This window comes from Heliconius melpomene, chromosome 5 (assembly GCF_056956725.1).
Source record: "Heliconius melpomene rosina isolate 202511_hmr_F chromosome 5, ASM5695672v1, whole genome shotgun sequence".
NCBI classification, from domain to species: domain Eukaryota; kingdom Metazoa; phylum Arthropoda; class Insecta; order Lepidoptera; family Nymphalidae; genus Heliconius; species Heliconius melpomene.
In genome coordinates this window covers 3,029,164-3,052,080 of record NC_140393.1, presented here as the reverse complement: position 1 = coordinate 3,052,080, position 22,917 = coordinate 3,029,164, and the positions used below count along the sequence as shown (strand labels likewise).

General features: G+C 30.7%; 1 protein-coding gene and 1 long non-coding RNA gene across 2 annotated transcripts in view; both read right to left on the bottom strand.

The window, feature by feature from the left end:
* LOC146538909 (neuropeptide CCHamide-2 receptor-like) overlaps positions 1 to 22,917 on the bottom strand; it is a 52,710-nt gene that overhangs the window by 7,731 nt on the left and 22,062 nt on the right. The window contains exons 2-6 of the mRNA XM_085185678.1: positions 10,699 to 10,906; positions 8,893 to 9,112; positions 6,820 to 6,983; positions 3,730 to 3,923; positions 383 to 503 (exon numbers count right to left, since the gene is read on the bottom strand). Coding sequence (XP_085041804.1) covers positions 383 to 503; positions 3,730 to 3,923; positions 6,820 to 6,983; positions 8,893 to 9,112; positions 10,699 to 10,898 — 899 coding nt within the window. The 5' untranslated portion in view covers positions 10,899 to 10,906. The remainder of the gene's footprint in view (positions 1 to 382; positions 504 to 3,729; positions 3,924 to 6,819; positions 6,984 to 8,892; positions 9,113 to 10,698; positions 10,907 to 22,917) is intronic.
* LOC146538910 (uncharacterized) lies at positions 15,157 to 17,004 on the bottom strand. Its single transcript, XR_014878018.1, has 2 exons — positions 16,889 to 17,004; positions 15,157 to 16,542 (listed from the first exon to the last, which is right to left on the bottom strand). It is a non-coding gene; the product is annotated as an uncharacterized LOC146538910 (long non-coding RNA).

Here is a 22,917-nt window from a genome sequence, read left to right as displayed (position 1 = left end):
CCCTTAGGGGGTGAATTCTAAAAAACCATGAAACATGTGTTTAATTATATACGTTTAAGAGTCTGAATTTCAAATTTTATAAAAATTGGTGACGATTTAAAAAAAACCTATACAAACTTTCAACCCCTGTAATCGCAGGGACCACAGGGAAGCTAAAACACAGCAAACTTAACTTAACTTAACTTCACGCTTTATCCCTACCGGGGTAGTCTGAGAGAACGGACCGTAAACGCTACGGTCTCTACATACCTCTTTCGCCTCGTCCACTGCCATCAACCTCTTCATGCATGTCCTCTGGGAAATCCTCATGCTTTTTACGTGACCTTCCTCCAATATCTTCGATACTGTTTTTTCGATTGTAGCTTATAATAAATGAACTTACCTCAAACAAAATGCAACTATCCGTAAAGCGTGGATCCAATCGTTGTAATCGCTCTGCGCTGTCGGCCACAGGTAGAACCATAGTTCAAGCGCGTGGTACGGTAGGAAGCAAACGAAAAATACTGAAACAAAGTTAATATTTATACTTTTTACTATTAAAATATTTATATTCTTAAAATATTTAGGAGGTTTTATATATTTTTTGTGTACTATTTTAATTTCTTTAAATGATTTATTTAATATATGAAAATATTTTTTTAATAGTGGGCTTTACCTAGCTACAGAAAAAAAAATTAATCTATCACAAGCAAACAATTGTGTGAATTCCGACGTAGTAAATAGGTGGACAGGCGCTTTTGAATGATATTAAAAATATTTTTTTTATATAATAAAATGTGTTATTAAAATTACAAATAAATTTCATTTAGAGATCTTTGCCTTGAAATATAAGACAACCGAATAAAATTAATAAGGTACTCAAATTAGAGTTTAGACGATGTCTACCTAAAAACATTTTATTACTTTATTAATTCCTCATAATATAAAATACTCATATAGAGATACTTGAGGGTCTCGGGATGAACATAGGATACTCTTTTTCTCATATTTGTAATATTTTCGATATATACCAATATATTAAAATACTTATTAATTTGACATGCAATTTATTGCGCCATGTTAATAACAAACGTCTCTCTATTGAAAACTGAAAATAATTCCATAAATATATTTAATAAATATTCGTATAGTTCAAGCGGGCGTAGCCGCGTTAGGGTCCACTAGTATAAAATAAAAAGAAAAATCCAAATATCGTTATATATAATGTAATAGAATTTGATAATAACATTAAAGAAGAACAACAATAGTAGTTGTTCCAGCGCTCCAAGAGTCATCTCATATAATGTTACAGGATCGAACAATGAGCTGTAATTGGCTATTCCACTGATACTAACAAAAGGAAAGTAGCCCAAAAATAATTCTGCGTAAAAGCCTTTTTTGGCTGCTTCTTCCATTATCCTCACTTCGGTATTATAAAAATTGAATAGAAATATATATTGGATCATAGATTTATCTTTTTTATATCAAAATAAATTGTACTGTATATTAATTATTTTAAATAAAAATGTTTATTAAATAATAAAAAAATATACATACTTCCAAAATGTATACATATACAAACGTGATTTACTTTTAAATTGTAGTATTTTAATGTTTATTTTCATATAAGCTTTTATCCTCGACTTTACCCGCGTGGTAAATCGAAATTGGAATGTAATTCTGACCGCATTTACAGAGAGTTACATCGAAATTATTGTTATGATGTAATCTGTAATATCTTGGAAAGGAGTATGATGAGTATCATAAACCAAGACAAAATAAGAAATACAACTTTAAGAACCAATATTCAAATAACAGACATTCTTACAAAAATAGACCAACTAAAGTGTAAGCAGACTGGGATACATAAAAAAGTAAACAGGATTTTTTTTAAAAAATAATAACCGATTGGTATCCAAGAAACGGTAAAAGGAGTAGGGGAAAGTCATCCCAGAAGATGGGACGTCTGAACTAGAAAATTATCGCTGGGATAGAAAACGATGGAAAATTTTATTTTGACAAACGGCATAATGAGCTTAAAGGTATACTGTAGGTAACTATAAACAAGAAATAGACATAGATTTATAAAGCTAAGAATAATAAGTTTAATGTAATGTAATGAAATAAAAAATTCGCACCAGTAATTTCTAAGTTAAACGCGCTCAACCATAAAAACAAACTGCAGCTTTATTTAATTATGATAAAAGTTTAAATATACATAATTATTTCACAATACAAATAACAATTTTCCACCGCAAAATAATTATTATGAAAAGTGACAATAAACGTCATCCTTGTTTACTATTCAACCTATATTCATAAATATTAATAATCCTTGTTGTTATTAAATTTTAGTCATGCATGCTCATAAACCTCATAGCGCAATAAAAATATGTAACTGAGGTCGTGAATTCGATTTCCACTTGGGTAAAAATTACATATTATATAAGTCTGTATTTTACCAGTGAAAAAATAGAATGGAATTTGAGAATCGTTTTAAATTTTGCTATGTTTCTCTTGTTGTTATATTAAACTAAATTTGTAATCCAAATAAGGTGGGTCTCCAGAAACTATGTAAAGTTAATACTTAGCTGACAGAGTTGAATACATCTAAATCTACGAGTACATTGTAACTAAATAAACTTTGTTATTTACGTTTCAAATGTAAACGCAGTTTCATCAAACTCTACGCTATATTAACGTCTTCCAAAATAGATCTATTCTAACAGAGAAAGTGAATTAAACTGAAATTAAATGTTCTTTATACGAAATCACCTATCTAATGTAAACTAAATGAATTATTATTTATTAATATTTTCATTTCTTCGCTCTGATATCAAGGCAAAAACCCGAAATAAGAAACTGGTTCTATCAATATAAAATTATTCGATATATATAATAAAATGGGGTTTAGTACATGTAGATTTTAAAAAGCTTTACTGAGTCTAAAAAGGTTTCTGTCGTGCATAAGTGTCTAACGTGAAGAAGTATTCGAAACACTCTCTTGAAGAAGCTCTTGAACTTAAAATATATATCGACGAGAAAATATACAAAAGCGCTGACTACTTGTAACTTAATGGACGATTTGGTAAGAAAACAATATATTTCAAATATATGATTTTATAATATTTTAGTATTCAAAAACTTAAGGAAGGCGTCCTGCATAAGCCAGGCCAAATCTAAAATTCCACACCTATATACATGTATAAAATAATTATACAAAAGACTATAATAATATATGTAAAAAAAAAAAAAAAAAAATGTCGGTAGGGGTCTCATCCAACCCCTCTAATATAGGCTCTAGATGTAAGTACAGTTAAAATTGTCCCAAAATTAAGTACGCCACATTAAAAGAACTTTCTTAAAATAAAAAAAGGCACGGGCAACTATGCGCCCGTGGATGTAGTTTTTAAAATTAAAAAAAAAAAAACAATATTTTAGTATTATGTTCTAATATTACATAAGTAATAAATAAATAAGCGTAAGATTTTAAATGTGACGGTTGCGTGTTCGATTCCTATCCGAGGAATGAATTTAATATTTTCCTTTTAAAACATAGCGCGGCGTTGAGTTCCGTGCGTAACATACAATGCCCAAAAATTCAGCGGAAAATGGGAAAAGGCAGCCCAACTTTTTGTATATTAATTAGTAAATTTTAGTATAGGTATATATCTCATAACTTAACAAAAATTTTATATAGATATATGATCGCTAGTCAATAATAAAAGAAAAACGAAAGAAAATACAAACCTATAACAAAAATAAGCACCATACACGCAACTGACTTTCTGGCTCTCGCTTGAGCCTCCCCCTGTCCACCGTGTAGGGCTCCGGGCATTTCTCTTGTACTCGCTAGTAGCCTCTGAGCCATCAGAGAGTAAAAGAAAGCGATCACTAGAAGTGGTAGGGCGTAGTACACAATCGCCTTTGTTAGGGTCATCCATCTAAAAACATCATTTCTTATAAATAAAACATTAAATAAGTATAGAGAAGACTTTATGTTTCATTGGTTTAACATATATATGTATATACAAATAACATAGCAGCTAGTTTGTAGCTTTTAGTAAAAATATTACTTTTTAAGTTAACTTGCTTATAATTAACTAAAATTTTGGAATCATATTAGGTATATTATTGAAAAATCTATATGCATAATTTCCTTTTAAATACTAATATTTATTATATTCAAATTCACGGTATAGCAAAAATTATTGTAAAATTATTGCTATACATATGTTAGCAGGCACTTATTATAATTTCAAAAATAAATTGTATTTCTATACATTTATTAACATTCTCACATAATATATAGTCCTTTGTAATTCGGATGATATTTTTCCTTTTTTTTCTTAATTTTTCTCTATATTAATTTGGACCGTTGAAAATGGTACAATACCAAGAGGTATAATATGTCTCTGAAGATAATTGCTGTTGATTTGACGGAGCAATTTAATAACATTCAAATTATTATTCTATTTTATTAGATTATGATTATTATACGCATTCTACGAAATATTTTTAAGTATCTTTATTATAATTATTTATTTTTATTATAATATAATATTAAGTATCTGTAATAAGTATGATAAACAACCTTTAAGTATGGAAGTGTATGACCTCTTTAGTATGTAAAGAGTTATTTTATTTCTTTAAGATTAGAGAGCTTTCGTTAACAGTATATCTATACTAATATAATAAAGCGGAAGAGTTTGTTTGTTTGTTTGTTTGTTTGTTTGTTTGTTTGTTTGAACGCTAAGATCTCTGGATCTACTGGTCCGATTTTCATTGTTTTTGTTTTGTATGAAAGCTGCATTCTTCAGAAGTGCTATAGGCTATATAGTATTACATTACACATATATACTAATATATTTTAAAGTACATTCTAATTTGACATGCAATTTATTCTGCCATGTTAATAACAACCGTCGTTGCTACGCGACCGCTACCGCGACGTTTTGATATTCATCCTTATGAAAATAAATATAATAGTCACTTTTAGCATTTTATCTAGATTGAAATTATAGTTTACTGTATAAATACTAATAAATAATTAATAAATAATTAAGGAGATGTCACTGATTCCAAATGACCTAGCCACCTAGCGGGCGGCACAGTATGACCGACGCGAACGGGCAGATGACGTTGACGGTTTTATAAATTTTCATACATTTTCGAACTTTATTTGTTGTTTATAATTAATTTAAAATACACTTTGATTCTCCTCTTATTTTATTTGATATTGCCCGCTCAAATTATCCTATTTAATAGAGAGAAATGTTTAGTTATTTCGTAGAGTCGATATCTATGTACGCACGTACGGAAAACTTTAGGTACTTTTTCTAATAAGAATACCTATCCTTTAGTTACTTTTAATCCTTTTGTTAGTTCATTTCAATAACTCAGATATTTTTTTCTAATAATGTGTATCTACTTATTATTCTTTTTGATTATTTGAGCTTATATTTTCTTACTAATCCTATTGAGAATTGAAAATAATTTCATGAATATATTTAATAAATATTCTTATAGTTGAAGCAGGCGTAGCCGCGTCCGGGTCCACTAGTAATTTAATATTTTCAACGTATGCCATAGCTCGAGAACTGGACTAAATTATATTTATAATTTACATTTTACTAGGTATTTATCTTAAAAATAACCACAAAATTTCTTATTTTATTAAGTATTAGGTAATAAAATTTCCATTTCAAAGTTACAAAACCTTTTAGCAACTTCAGTTCCACCAACCAAAGATTTTTTTCCACATATGAATATTCCATTAGAACAGCAAATAATAAAAGTAAATATACTTTTCAATAAATTCATCCTACAATTTTGTTTAACGCTTTCTTCTATATACAACAGGGTAGGTGGAGAGAACCTTGTGTTAAGGAAACAATGCTTCCGAGTTTCGCTTTCCATCTGAATTTAAAATATTTATTATTTTTTTTTTCTTTTTTTTTTTATATTTTTTCGCTTTGTTTTGCCAAAGTTAAATTATATAAATCAGTGATTCACACAAATGGGCATCGAACTCGCAACTATCAAGTTAGACCCGTTTCACATCACCATGAGGGCCTTTTTATACACATTTACTAAAAAAAGAAAAATTCGCTGTGTTGAATTGAATTGATATTTGAATGCAAAACCTATAGAATTCATTGTGCTAATAAATACCGCTAACACTTGAATGTATGCGCTTTAATCTATTTAGTATACCTATAATATAAACAGAGCATTAAATTTCCAAGTGAATTTTGAATGGGACGCCCTCAGCATTTAGAAGTCTATAAAGATATATCTATAAGGTTACCTATATGTATTTAAAATCTTATTGGTTTGCTATTTTTTCGATATTGGGTGTTTGGCCATATTATAGTAAAAAAAAAAAAGCAAAAAAAGTACAATTTTCTTAAACAGGGTTCCATTGCAATGGAGCTATATAATGGTTTTTAAATAAGTCAAGAAGACCACCACTCTATTCTCTCTTTTTCAGTTATTGAATTGTAATATTATGTCGCTTCTCCCTATTGATTTAAGCTATTTTAACAAATATGAAAATAAACGAATACAGTTACTATTAGATAATTTTAATAAATGCTTGTTAATCAAGGGGCACAAAGTGTATTTGTAAATGCGGCTGGCTATGGGTTCGATTCCCACTCGAGGAAATGAAATATTGAATATTTCCGTCGAGGCAAACCGCGGTGATGTGTTCCGCCAATCAACACGCAATGCCTCCAGAAGAATCAAACATTAATATAATATGGTCCTGTGATATTACGTATCTCTACAAAAAAAAAGGAAATACACAATGAAAAAAAAACAATCTTTTATACATACTTTGAATACTGATGCCACTCGTGTGGATAAGGCGAGCAATAAACAATAGATACGTTGCTGTACAGGTCTTCTGTGATTGTGCTGGAGAAAATGGCCGCTGGCGCTGCAAAGATTAGTGCAGCGGCCCATATAATTGTTGCACATACGAGCGGAAGCTTGCGAAGCTGAAATGGAAAAGTTATAAGGCTTCTTTTTCTTGACTATAAAAGGTCACTTCAATATTCGTTCATATTATATTTAAGAAATGCATTAAAATTGTTCTCGTTTTATGATATTTTATATTTTAGTTTCGAAGATTGCATGTATTTTGTTTTCTTGCAAGTCTTGACTGACGTCTAAGGCTGCTGTGTTAGACGTACTGCGGAGTGGGTCTCACAGACCAGTTTTTCGGTATAATTTATTCTAATATTTTATTTATAAAAATAGTAAAATTAATTGTATAAAAAATAAATGCATATATTTTATAAATTCGTTTCGTTTGCATAAAAATAATTTTTAAACTCATTTTTCAATTATGAGAAAAAAATGTTATTTAGTAAGTTATGTAAATGTTAAAATATTTAAGAAGGCAAATTGTATTTTTAATGGGTTGACTAGATACCTTAACCTTCACGGTTAACAAAAACATGAAGGAGCTTTATGCAAAATAATAACTGCAACAGAATTTTCAAATATCAGAATTAGGAAGCAATTAGAAGAAATATTTTTTAAATGCAGATTTTTATAAATCACTTAAAATTATTTTTAGCTTTAACTACTTTATTTCTTAATAATTATAAACAATTTATTCCTTAATGACATCTTATTAAAATAACATTCAGTGGAAAACCTTGTTAAAGTGATCCCTACAAGCGAAGGACATAGAAGTTGAGCTCGTAGGAAGATTTTTTGGAAGTTTCACAGAATATTAACGACGTAAGTTGTAATAACCATGTCAAAGGTTTTGCGTAATATAATACCAATCTTCGAGACTTTTTTTAAGCATTATTCAAATATGTATAGGTTCAAATAATTTTATTTAAATTCATTTATATAAAAATTCACATATAAATCACATAAAACAAATTTAGTTCCTTCCAATTTACACAAAAATGGCTGAAAGCTAATAAGCTAGGTTTTTCTACTTTTGAAGATAGTGTTTTTTAATATGTTTTTATAATTCATTCATTTTGTAATGGAATAATTTTATAAAGAATTTTTATGCATATAGTCTCTTTATGATAACGCTAACACGTATGATATCTAAATAGCCCATTTAGCTGGTATTTTTTAGTTTTTCCAAAACAAGTTTTATATCTTACACTATAGAAATATATTAATTATACGTAAATTTAATAGGAGAAAACAATAGTGTGTACAGAAATGTAACGTGTGGAAGTGTCGCCTACATTCAGTTACACAGGTTCCGCTAACGAGGGGCTCGTTCACAACTTCCTAATTAGTAGCGTTTAGTTCAGACGCTGTTACATACTAATTACTGCAACTAAATTAACCGTCCTTGGAGACAATAAGGATACGTTACATTTGAATCTACGTATATTTAAACTATAATTAGGGTTAATGTGATGTGAAAATTAGGGAATATTAATATTATTATAAATATTTTTTTGTGTATAAAACTGTTTTTTATTTATTCTATTAAATTATTTTTTCTATTTAAAACATTACAGGGTTCAAATAATGGATCTATTTAAAATAATGAATGTATTTTGTACGTCTGTCCATCTGTCAAGACTATTTCTCTCGAGATTGCGTTTAGATATCAAGCTGAAATTAATATTAATTATTCAGATTTACGGTCTCTTCTAACGCAGCAAAAACCATGCTTCTAAGTCAACGTAATGAAAACAACATACGAGTATTTATCTATCGTTTTTGCTTCATTTAGTTGGAAATTCGCCGTGTGATCAAAGCCTATAGGGCATTTCCCGTTGGCTTATCGTATTAAAATATGGCACTATAGACAAAAATAATAAAATTACACTATCATTTATTTCTCAAACTTTAGCCTTAGATACTAAAAGGATTATTTTTATAAACAAAAAATAAGCACTACAATATATCTAACATTACCTGTAACTTCCTAAAGGGGTTGACTATAGCACAATAGCGTTCAGCAGAGAGAGCGGTCAGCGTGAACACGGATACCCCTATACTTATATCCTTGCCGGTCTCGGATATCCTGCATATGGCTTCCCCCCACGGCCATGATTCCAAAGTGTAGATAACCGATACGAAAGGTACGCATATTAATATTACTAGTAGATCGGCGAGCGCTAGGGAGAATATGTATCTGGAAAGGAATTTGTATTATATTATATGGATATATGTACAGACCAATCGTGGTGTAGAGGCACAAGTGTGTGATTGTAAACGTGACAGGTTGTAGGTTCAATTCCAACTGGACGTTATAACATATTTAATATTTTAATTTGTTCGCTCTGGTATCGAGGTAACCTGTGAGTTCCGCTACTCTAGAATTTGGCGGCAAGTGTGGAATGGAAATGTCTTAATGGGAACAGAATGTCTCAACACGAGGATTTCAGGTTCCCTCTACCCACCCTGCTATGTGTGGAATATATTAATAAGTATATATATATATATATATATATATATATATATATATATATATATATATATATATTATAAGTAAAAAATATTAATTAGCAACCGATCCACGCGTTACTACACCCGCTTATATTTATTGTTTTAATATGCAAAAATTTTGCATACTTTGGCTTCATAGCCAAACTACTTACAAACTTTACATAAATAATTGTGACCTACGTCTTATTTTAATATATTATATAATATACTCTTTTTCATTGTAAAATTTCATATAAATCCGTTCAGTAATTTTTCGTGAAAATGAAACAACCGACCATCCTCACAAATTTTCAGATTTATAATATTAGTAGAATAGGACTTTATTATATTTGGGAAATTTTATAGTTAAAAAACAAATATATGAAAGTAATACGCAATCTAGGTTTGTTTAAAACGTGTCTATGTGAATGTTAGTGGGAAAATTATTTTTCTATTAAATAATAATATATTGTTCAACCGAGTTAATATAAAAAAGTCTCGTAGCGAAACGTGGAAAACGGTGGTTTTCTGTGTTTACTTTGAAATAAACGGGATATATTTAAAAAACAAATGCCTTCTGGAAAAATAGGGGTCAGTCTGTTAGTTATGAGTAATTATTATGGACACCTGTGGCCAAATGACACTCTCGGAATGCCCTAACTAAATAACTGAATTGAACAATATTAAAAAATATAGTCTAAATTCTCAAATTTTATACCTAAGCTAATAATAACTTGAATAAAAACAACTTTGAATATATTTTTATAGAATAAGTAATAGATTTCTTTAAAACTTACTTAAACAGAAATGTATGCAGTAAAAGCAGACTAGTTCACTTCTAAACGGTAAAAGTGCCTTATTTTACTAATAAGATTTAGTTTTTATTGCTTTAAGCATTTAAGTTAAACTTATAAAAAGAATAAAAATGTAGTAATATAAAGCCATTTATATAGTTTATTTTGATGGTATTTAACGGATTTGAAAGTATCACCTTAGTCGAATTGGCAAGTATAGATTAGTGTTAAGACGTAGAGTTTTAACACTAATCTATACCACCTTTTACACATTTTATAGATATGTATGTGAATGGCGTAACCGAATACTGCCATTCTGACATAACCTCAGAAGCGATTTTTTTTTTCAGTAGCAAGGTAGGCAGAGGGAGAGTAATGTTAAGACACTCTGCTACCCACTTCCCACCGAATTCTGGAAGCATTCTCCCATATCCCAGACAACTTATATTGCTATTAATTTTTTTAATTAAGCACATAATAGAATAATGAATATACTTACGTATTAGGAGCATTTCTCATACCCCTATGCCTGACATAAACAATAACAAGTGTACCGTTGCCTAGAACGCCTACAATAAATATTATAGCAAATATAACTGGAACCAAATATGTTTCGATGCGTTCTTTGTACGGAGTGTAGTCGCTCTCTGTTGAGTTGTAGTCGTAGAGCGGAGTGCTTGCGTTCGCGAGAATATACATTGTCCCATCTGAAACAATGAGAAATATTTATATTTATTTTATTTTTTTTATTCAAATAGGCTTTTACAAGCACTTTTAGGTAGGTTAGTCACGTTCACTACATTTTATATACAATGAATGCACATGGCATTCGTTGGATTTCAATTTTGACTACTATAGATATGTATAGATGTTAGCAGAAATATTTGGTACATTCACGATGGTTGAGGCAATAATCTTACGAGGATAGATAGGTAGGTAGTATCAAAAATACATTCAATCTCGACTAAGTTATTGCTTGAATTTGAAAACACAATATTATGTTAATTCGGTCAGCTGTGATACAGTTTACACTAGTACGGCTGCCAACGCTCACCTCTACTAAATTGTTATCTTATTTTTCCATATTTTAACAAAATTAGAGTTTATGTGTAACATTTAATTTCTAAATAAAGCATTTATTATTTATTTATTATATGTTTAACGTTTATAATTTTAATTATAGTTTTTTCGAACTGATAAGACAAACTGTAAGCCTAATTCGCATCACCCAACTAAATTAAATTGTATATGAACAACAGGTTCTCTTCTCGCCCTATAAAATGAGAAAAACTGGTAAGTATAAAAAGTATCGAGTCTGTTTCATATAAGATAGGTAGGCGTGACCTTTCTCGTTCTCCAAAACTGTATATATAAAGCAATCTAACACCTCTAGCTCTAGTCGTTAAGACCAGGTGGAGCTTATATAACTCTGAAGACTAGTCTAACCTAAAGGTTACGGTGTGATCCCATTAGCCCTTAAGGTCAGACGATAGTTGCATGAATATTATTGGAAATTATATTATATTAATCTGATGATAGTACTATGAAAATAAATAACTTAAAGTAGCGGTATGAAATAGTATGAAAATAAATAAATAGACGTAGCGGGGTTTGCCCCCCCCCCCCCCCCCCTCTCTTGGTAACCAGAGGCATGGGAGGGTGGTCTTCCAAGAAGCACGGGTTTAAATCCCGCTACGTTCAAATTCTTATATTTTCAAAAAAATATTTTTCATTTCCAAGTGTTGAATAACACTTTAAAAATGTAAAAAAAAAACAAATTTGTAATGTTTTTATTATGATTATATTTTTTTTTAAACATTTTAAACATTGATAATTTATTTTAATGTATTTTTTAAAATAAAAACATGACTTTCTTTACTATCTTTTCCTCGAGAGGTGAAATAAAACAGCTCATTTATTTTTATTTATAGTAATACAAGAAAAAAAACATTTATTATAAATACGTATATTCTTTTTATAATAAGTTTCTGAAAAGTTCTGTAGCTATTCCGGTTTTACTCTATAATCGATTTAGTAAAGTTATAAAACAAAAAAGTTCAGCCTAGCGTAGGATTATATCTGAACATCAGGCTACAAGAAGAGTACATACATAGTAGGTACATAAGAATTCGTAGTCGTGGTTTAGACCTTAAATCCAGCTTAGTGCGAAGGCTTACCACTGAAATTTGAATATATCACACATTGTCATCTCAGTAGATGTTCTTGGTTTATTTTATACGCTTATATTATAATATAGAAGTATTAAAAAGAAGAGAATTAAGATTAAACAGGAGAATCAAATAGTGATTTCGGGAAATTCACTCTTAGTGCGCTACATTTTTAGTTTTGTGCACCCAGCCAGTAATTTCGCCATGAATTCTCTGTTAGTTACTTAGAAATAAAAGAATTTTCCCAAATACAAGTAACAAGCGAAGCTAGTTAACCAAACTTCTTTAACACTCCTGTCGTCTAAAAACTTGTTAACACGTCCAAATAAGTTTAGTCCTTTTTAGTTTTCTCGAAAAGTTTGGAACCTAAACCAAGTACGTGCAGTGCATACTTCCCTTACCTAATATAATACTAAACTGTAAGCTGCAATGTCCTAATTTGAAATACATTAATCAAGGTGCTACCATAAGGAAGAGACAGGTAAGAGATAAATCTTTGACGTGGTCATTGAATGATATAGAAAATGGACCAAATTTTAATAAATGTTCATTTTTGGAAAATGGTATTTGGAATAGGCCATAAATTTAGTAATGTTTATTTTTGTTCGATAAAGTTGTAGTAATCTCTTAATTTTATTCTTTTCTGGGCTGGCGTCGACTTCGAAAATAGTATCTAAATTTATATAAGCCAAGAAAATTGAAAGTGGTAATGGGACCAAAGGGGATCAAATGGAGGGAAGGGTAAAGGTCAAGAATTTACAAAATCCGTCTGCTAATGATGAAAAAACCGTAGGACAAACATAAAAAAATACATAAATACATACCTTTAACCAAAAAAGAAGTCGTTCAAAAGCATAAATATCCTTGATCCTACCCTAATTTGAGGTTTACCTCAATATTTGTCACGTAATACCATCGATATTGCCAATATCAATAAAAATAATTTTATCGAATCACATAGCATTACATGTGAGTGATATAGCTGTAAGATTTTTTTACCAATTTCTTTTATTACATTATTTAAAACATTGATATTTTTTCAACACCGCCGATTTAAATTGCTAGACTACGGATGACGAATTATTACAGCATCTGACTGCAAACGATGGTCGTAGGTTCAATTCACTTAGGAAAAATATTTTTTTTTATTCTTGTGTTGAACACGTAAGAAAATGATAGGTTCTGTAGGCAATTCCCATTCGAGGAAATGAAATATTTCCATTTTCTTCGCTCTGGTGCCGAAGCAAAGTGCGGCAGTAAGTGCGCCACTTAAAAAACAATGCTTTTCGAATACGGCAGGAAATGGGGAACGAAGAGTTTTAACACTACGTTCTCTCTGTCTACCCTGCTGGATACGGTGGGACGATAAAAAACCTATCCAAAATGATTTAAGCATCCGCATTGTCGTATTTTGCAAGGTAAACAGAACACTATTATAGAATCTCGAAAATATGCTTGCAAAAATATATGTAGATGACGTGCTAGAAAGTCGATTATGCTTGTATACCGAAAGAGGCAAACACTTTCAGGGTTCTTTTGATACATATCCAAGAAGGTGATTTATATGACTATACTCTGTAGAGGGAACCAGGGCAATTTTATGCAAAATGTAAACTAATAATAACACAAGTACGATACGTTTTTTTTAGTCAGAAACAAAAATGGATTTTCTTAACAGTTGGTTAAATATTTAATATTTTCATTTCTTTGCTCTGGTGTCGAGTTGTTAAATTGCGTTAAAGTAGGGTGCGGAGAGTTCTTAAGTCTAGTTTCCCTATGCCTACCCTACTACATGCAGGATACAGGATGAAGCGGAAAAAAATTGTACTATAATATTAGTCTTACAGTCTTATTATTATTTTTGAACAAAAGTACATAATGTATAAATCTAGGGCCTGTCAATAGCAAACACCTCTAGCAAATACCTGTCGCAATTGCGGTGAGCAATATTTAACACAAACTCTATATGGTCGAATAAACATGTCGATAACAACGGCATTGCATCTGATTTATAATAAGCTTTATACGACTTATAGGCCAGTCGTGGCGCAGGGGTAAGCCCCTGGTGGTGGATGAAGGTTGTGGGTTCTATTCCCACTCGATGAAATGAAATGAAATATTTGATGTTATCATTTCTTCGTTCTAGCGTCGAGGCAAGGCACGGCGTTGAGTTCCGCCGCTCAAATGGGGAAGGTTCCCTCTGTCTACTCTGTTATGTGCGAGATACAGCTTGAAGCTGATTTATTTTATTTTATTTATTTATTTGTCTATCTGTAATAAATGCAACCTAATCTTTACTAAATATATTAAATTTAATACAATTATATATTAAAAATTTCATAGCATCTATTAGATAATAATAAAAATAATTAAATGGGTTTATATTATAACGTAATTATATTTTAAATCCAACCTCGCTTCCAAAATAGCCTTGTAAACAACTGTTAATATTGTTAGTAAAAAAAAGCTTTTAAAAAAGAAGAAACTTATCTATCTAAAATGTATATATCTAATATCTTAAATCATTTTCCCTCGTGGAGCAGCGGCACAAGGTGAGTGTAACGCAATGGTTGTGGGTTCGATATCCACTCGAGGAAATGAGATATTTATTTACATTTATATTTTAATTTCTTCGCTTACAATTCGGCAAAAGTAAGGAAGGGAGTGTCTTAACAGTAGGTTCCTTCTGCCTACTCTGCTCTGTGCAGTATGAAATTATTACAACTTCTTGTTCTGATAATGCATTTAATTTAATACCATTTTTGCTATCTTCAAAAAAAAAACTACAAACCAGTTTATTCATTTCATTAACTTCAAACATTCATGCACAGTACAAAAAATTATTTAACTTCATAAGTATACGAACATTTATGTTCGTAATTAGCACCTACAAGTGAAATTTAAACTATATTTGATTCTCTTTAAGCTATATTTTATTCAATTCTTATGATCACTCAATCCTGCATCTTCATCATCATCTCCCAGTCTCGTTCCAAATTCCACATGTCTGTCGCCAGAAAGAAAGATCACATTTTCGTATTATCCTTCAATATCCATTTCAATGAAAGGCGCTTGGCCTGCAAAATACACAATACACCATGAAAACTTTTTTTTTAGGTCTTGAGGTTAATGCTGTTAGCCCTATTGGCTTTTACAGCGACACCGGTTGGGCAGAGAAGAGGGTACTCTGTCGCTGAAGAAATGCAAGCACTATGTGGCTGCCTGTGAGGGAATCGACGACTGTGAGGGCACCCACTGCGGGGCTCGAACCTCGGCTTACGGCCGTCGATCGAACTGGGAAAAATAAATGAAAACAATCAAAACAAAGAAAACAATTTAAAATTCAAAATGCCACTATCCCAACATGATGGATAGAAGCCTGTTTATTGATAGGTTCTTAACGTTGATTGTTCAATTTCCTCAGTGAAGAATACTATTTATACATTTACATAATTTGTTTTTCTGGCAGACAGAGGAAATACATATTGAGTTAGTGTATCTCTTATGATTATACGACTTTTCCTCTTATTGAGTAACAAAGTAATATCATCTTGACTTTGTATTCTTATGCAAACAGGCTGAGGATGTTTGACAACGTCGTATAAATTGGAAACAGAAACAGATTTTCTATTTTTATTTAATTTTTTTCCAAAACCTTCTAGTTTATTTAATAGTATTCCATTTTGGTGTATTTCAGATTTGGACCCTGTAGAGTCAAGATTATCTTCTTTTCTCCCACTTTTCTTAAGAACACTCTCACATAAATTCTTCATTTCCTCAGGTGAGATCAGCGCAATAACATTTGGGTTATTATTTTTAACCATTTGTATATCACGATTTTCATTCTTCCTTTCTTTTTTATTATCCACACTAGTTTCAATTACATTCTTTACAGAAATTTCTGTGTGTATTTCTGTATTTACTTTTTCTACGTCGCATTTGTATGTTGTACCTTGTAGAATTAAAGGTTTCTTATCATTGATTTCCTTAGAATTTTTATATTTGTCAACATTATTGTTTATTGCCTCAAAGGTTTCGCTTAATTCAAATGTTTTATATAATTTACGCTTATTTGAGAAAAGTAAATAAAGTAAATATATTATAAACGAGATTAAAATTAAGTAAACACCGCCAATAATGTAAAAACTATACGTTGGTAGGCAAGTTTGCGTCATCTGAAAAAAAGTGTAAAGTTATTAATTATACGTTTCTTTACATAATATTTTAAAAGATTAGTTTTTAATATTTCAGACGTTATGTGAGGCCTGTTGTGGCGCAGGGGCTTAAAGTGTGACTGTAAACGCGACTGGTAGTGGGTTCTATGCCCACTCGAGGAAATTAAATATTTATTTAATATTTATATTTACATTTCTTCACTCTGGTGTCGAGGCAAGCGCGGCGTTGAGGTAATTATTAATTAATATCTTATATATTAATATTTTAAAAGTATTTATTTCAGTAAAAGATAAAAGTAAATAACATAACTGTAGATTTTTGTTTAATATAATAATACTGACTCACCTTTTATTATTTTTATTTCAAGTTAAATCCAATTACTATATTATTACCATTTGAATTTAGTTTTTCCAAAAAGGCCAAAGCACATGAAACAACAAAAACGACCAACTCGAACCATATAGCGAAACTAACGTCACGAGGATAAATTATAGGAACTCCATAATTTTAAAATAACAATGGCTTTACCGTTTTCCTTACCGGACTGAAATCGACAATGTTTGTACGACATACGTACATACCTAAAATGGAAATTATATATTATTAGTGGAAAATAAAATGGAAATAATATTTTATACTTTGCAGGATTTTCTAACATAACCCTGGATGAGATAAAGTTGACAGCGTGGACTGTTATTGGTAGTTCTTTTGCTTAGCTGCTTGGATCATCCGTTGTTGAAAATTTTATAGTAGGACCCACGAGTAACTGAAGTCGATATTTAATTATTGTTTAATTAAAATTAAATTATATTAAATCAGTTTCATCAGCAGGGTGGGCAGAGGGAAAGTGTTAAGACACTCCAATCCCCGCTACTCAACACCCAATGCCTCCGGAATTCGGCGTAAAGTGAAAACTAATCAAAAAAGCTTTATCTATATCGAATATTGCTCTTATGTCAATATGTCACAAATGAAATTTCATTTCTGAACGTATTAAGCGAACTACGTTGTTTATACAATGTAGTATTTATTATACGGCTGTTTCACTTGTGGTTATGTTAAAAAAATGGAATTTTACGTTTTACCGTCCACGGAAACGAACTACTATCGTCTTTAATAAAGAGCTCCATAGTTCTGAGAACGTTGTATAACTGGTACATACTTACTTATATATCTGTGGTTTCATAATTTAAATTTAATAACCAGTGTGTTTATATTACTGTGCCTATATTGTGTGATATATTATATCATATTCGACATTTTATTCCTCCCATACTATGTTTTAAGTTTCCCTGTTCTTGTTTTTCCTCCTTATGAATCATAGCAGAAAAATGATTACGAAGCGAACAATATACATGTATAATGGCAACACAAAGCCTTTATCAATCAAATTTCAGATCAAAAAACTAAAAATAAATATTTGTAATAAATTGATGTCTGATATCTGACATGTTGTACCTACTTGAATGTATAAGTAAAATTAAATATAAATGACAAAATTATAGTAAAAAATTAAAAACATAATACTATTGTCATCTATGGACGTAATATAATTGCTAAGGTTTTTTTTAGCTTTACGCAGTATCCTGCACACAGCAGGGTAGGCAGACGGAACGCAGTGTTACGACACTCCGTTCTCCATTTTCCAATGAACGAAAAAAGGGAGAAAGGAACGTAGAAACGCAACGCTAAGTTACTAATAGATTAGTAGATATAACGTTTCAAATAATTACTTGAAATTAAAATTTTGCTAATAACTGGCAATTAATAGCTTACTCCCATGCATGTTATTCACATAATTTTTTTGACATATTTCAGTAATCCACATACTGTTTAGACTAATACAAATTAGTTAAAGTTAGTTTAAATTAGTTAACTAAATAGTTAGTTAACCACTAACACAGTAGCTAGTGTGCCAATCCTAATTAGTCGACGCGTGAAATGAGTTTGACGATCAAAAAGTGTTCTTGATGCGTAATCGTGAAATTAGTTCATTTATATTGCCCCATGTAAATACTCGTAATTATAATTGGCATCCGGTGATCCATATGTCTGGTTATTTTGTGGTTTAATTGGTTCAGAGCTAGGCGCCATCCTCAATCTGCCTCAGTCTGGCTGTTTGGGACATGGTGGGTAACAGGTTCAATCCTTAGAGCAAGCATTATAAGAAATTCTTCATAATTATATTATTAAAATTACATGTTAATTAATGTTGTCCGAATGTTCGTTCAAAAATATGTGTTTATATATATATTACTAGTGGGCCCGGACGCGGCTACGCCCGCGAAAATATAAGCCTAAATAATTAAAATAAGTTAAAAAATAATAATAAGTAGAGATTTATTATTAGAAAAAATATCTGAGTAACCGAAATGAACAAACAAAAGAAGTAAAAGTAACTAAAGGAAATTCTTAATATTAGAAAAAGTACCTAAAGTTTGCCGTGCGCGCGTACTAAACATTTTTGTATATTAAATAATTATACATTTTTGCGAATAATATTAAATAAAATCCCAAATGCTTAAAATTACGATATTTTAAGTGTATAACATCGGTATAGATAACCGAACTGAGATAAATTAATTATAAGCAGCAAATAATTACATAAAAAATAATAGTAATTCGAAAATATATAAAAATTTACAAAATCATCAAAGTCATCTGCCCGTTCGCGTCGGTTATACTATACCACTCGTAGGCTAGGTCATTTGGAATCAGTGACATCTTAATTATTTATTAGAATGTTATACAGTAAACTATAATTTCCATCTAGATGAAATGCTAAAAGTGACTATTATATTTATTTTCAGAAAGATGAATATCAAATTATAGAAATCATCTAATTTTTAATGTATACAAATCTATATCGGCGCGCGCCATGATGCATTAAGCAAACTCACTTTGGGTGACGTTTTCTTAAAACAACAAACTTTGCAAGCCGTTGCTTAGCAACGCGTAGCGACGATTGTTATTAACATGGCGGAATAAATTGCTTGTCAAATTAATTATTTTAATATATTGATATATATCGAAAATATTTCAAATATGAGGAAAAAAAAGTATCCTATGTTCATCCCGGGACCCTCAAGTATCTCTATATGAGTATTTTATCACAATTAAATTAGCGGTTTGGCCCTGATCGCGTAAAAGACAGACAGAAAGACAGACAGACAGACAGACAGACAGAGTTACTTTCGAATTTATAATATAGGTATGGATGACTACTGTGAATCAATGGTAAAATTCGACTAGTTCAACGGTCGATATATAGAGATTTTAAAAAAATATTTAAGTATTTTTCCACACTTAGGAAAATACATTATTAGAAAATATAACGATACGAAATATACGAAAATATAACAATTGAACGTAGCGAGATTTGAACCTACGTCTCTTGGAAACTGTGCTCTAACTGTTACAACTTAATTATTTTTTTTACATATGCAAATCAAGTTAATTACATATTAAACATAATAATGGTCAACGGCTGTGTTGAAATACAGCGTTGAGTTCCGCCATCCGATATATAATGTCTCTGAAAAGGGTGGCAAGTTAAAAAAAATGGTCATATTCGTCTTTAACTACACTTTTCTATTATGTTTGGGGGCATCGTGGCAGAATACGACGAAAGGGTAGTATCTTAACACTAGGTTCCCATGTTCCCTATTGTAAAGAAATCAAACACCTGGAGGTTTTTACAGAACTTATATTTCTTCCAGGGCTAAATACCATTAGGCTTGTACAATTTATATCTCAGGACTTTTACAGAACTTATACTTCTTCCAGGGCTAGATACAATTAGGCTTGTACAATTTATATCACAGGACTTTTACAGAACTTATACTTCTTCCAGGGTTAGATACAATTAGGCTTGTACAATTTATATCACAGGACTTTTACAGAACTTATACTTCTTCCAGGGCTAGATACAATTAGGCTTGTACAATTTATATCACAGGACTTTTACAGAACTTATACTTCTTCCAGGGCTAGATACAATTAGGCTTGTACAATTTATATCTCAGGACTTTTACAGAACTTATACTTCTTCCAGGGCTAGATACAATTAGGCTTGTACAATGTATATCTTAAATTATAATACAATATTTTATTCTCGAGAACCACTTTACTCTTCAGCTCCAAATCTAATAATGCGCATCAGAATTTTCAACACATCAAGCGTCGCACTAGTTCTATGTATAAATTTTCAAATATATCTTTTTATTAAACAAAGAGGTTGATTTACATTTTTCTATAACAAATTATCGTAAATATAAAAACTATTTATATAAAATCATTACACTATGCTACGGATACAGCGTGTGGCTGAAAAAAACTATACTTATACCCCTTTTCATGCTAAAGTAACATTATACGAGTAAGGTGCTATTATAACCATATCTTCTATAATTGCATAGCGTGTCTACCATACATATGTTTCATATAAAGTTGCATTGCTTTGTTAGCAAGCGTGATAATTAACACACGAACGACTTTCTCGTCGCTTTATTAAAAAAGTTCTTAGTAATATAATATTTTCGCGTTCAACAGAAAGATATATATATTATGTAAGAGTTATTTTGAAATTATTTACATTATTTCTAAATAGCCCAGCGTTGAGTTCCGCCATTCATTCGTCGTTCCGCCAATATCTCGAAAAATTCAGCGGAGAGTGGGAAACAGAGTGTTTTAATTCTACTATTAATATACTCGGGGACCTGGGTTCCTTCTGCTTATCCTGCCTTATGTGGGATACACAGTTTGAACCTGACTTACTGGGATAGTTTTTACTTATGTACCATACATTTATGGTATGGTGTTTCGTAATTTCCTCTTGCTAATAAAATTTCGACTAAATTTGACTTGAGTCCAATTTTACTACCCAAATGTAATATGCATAATATAGCTTGTAAGAGGGAAGGTGAAAAATCGAAAAGCGATATAAATATTAAATCGAATGAAATAAATTAAAGTGACAAATTATAATTAAATAGTATAAAGTTAGATATAATTTCAATGAGATAGAGAGAGAGAGAAACGGAGAAAATTTTACGCAAAGTCACGTGTTCACGAGAACAAAATTGGGAGGTAGAACTTTTTTAATATGAGCAATTATCTGTCTTAAGTATCGAATCCACGACCTTTGTTTCAACATTTAGAGTAACTAACAATTAGATCAAAGGGCCACTTTAATTCTCATTTTAATTTAAGAAGCTTGAGGCACAACGCTGTTATAAACTTTTCAAATAAAAACAACAACATACAGTTTACATAAGAACTTTTTTCGGGTACCGGGAAATTTAACAGAACTTAAAAAGTAATAATTTAACATGAGATAAAATTATACTCTCTTCCTGTGAGTGTTTTTTTTTGTAAAAAAAACTTATCTATAAAAGTTATTTAATATACAAATTTTGGGATAGAAAGTTCATGAAATCAATACATTCTCTTTCTTCCACTTTTATATCTGTAATTAAATTATGTAAAATTCGGCGGAAAGAGGGGAACTTAATGTTTTAACACTAGGTTCCCTCTACCTACCCTTCCGATTTTGGAATAAAAAATAACATACTTATGCATACTTAAAGATCATAAAAAAAACAATAATATAGCCATAACTGTCCAATCCACACAAGCAAAGTCAAAAACACACCACTAGTAAATTATAAGCAAAAACATTAATCTAATAAACAACTAATTAAACATAAAAGTTATATACAATGAAGTCCCATCGGGGTGTCAACTAATTACAAACAGTGTCTTGATAACTCGAACGTTTGATGGCTTCATAACTGCTTTACTAAGTAAACGTCAGAGATCTACGCTGAAGAGTCTTATAAACGTATTTAGAATAGATTTACTTGAAAGGAAAATGTTTTTTTACTAAATTTCCTGTGGATAATATTGATTAATGCTGTAAGTTTCTAATTATATAATATTTAGACAGCATTATATACCAAGGAAACCTAGGGTTAAAACACTCTGTTCCGCACTTGCCGCCGAATTGTGGAGGCATTGCCAGAGGAAAGAAAGGGAAATATAAATTTAAATAAATATTACCTCTATGTCGAGTGGGGATCGAACCTACTACCAGTTGCATTTACAGTCACACGTTGTGCTCCTGCGCCATGATTGGCCTCATACTAGACTATTAATCCTCAAGATTTAAGCTTTGCTGAAATGGTGTAGGTCTGGGGGCCCTGGAATCTCAGTCTATATTATATTTTATAGTTATTACATTTCACTTATTATTAATTTATATTAATCATTAGTCCTTATTGAGACTGCTTTTTTAATGTCGACCATCATTTTACAGCTACGTTTTCACACAGGGCAGACTAAAGTAATGGCGCCGTTTCCCAATTTTATTACAT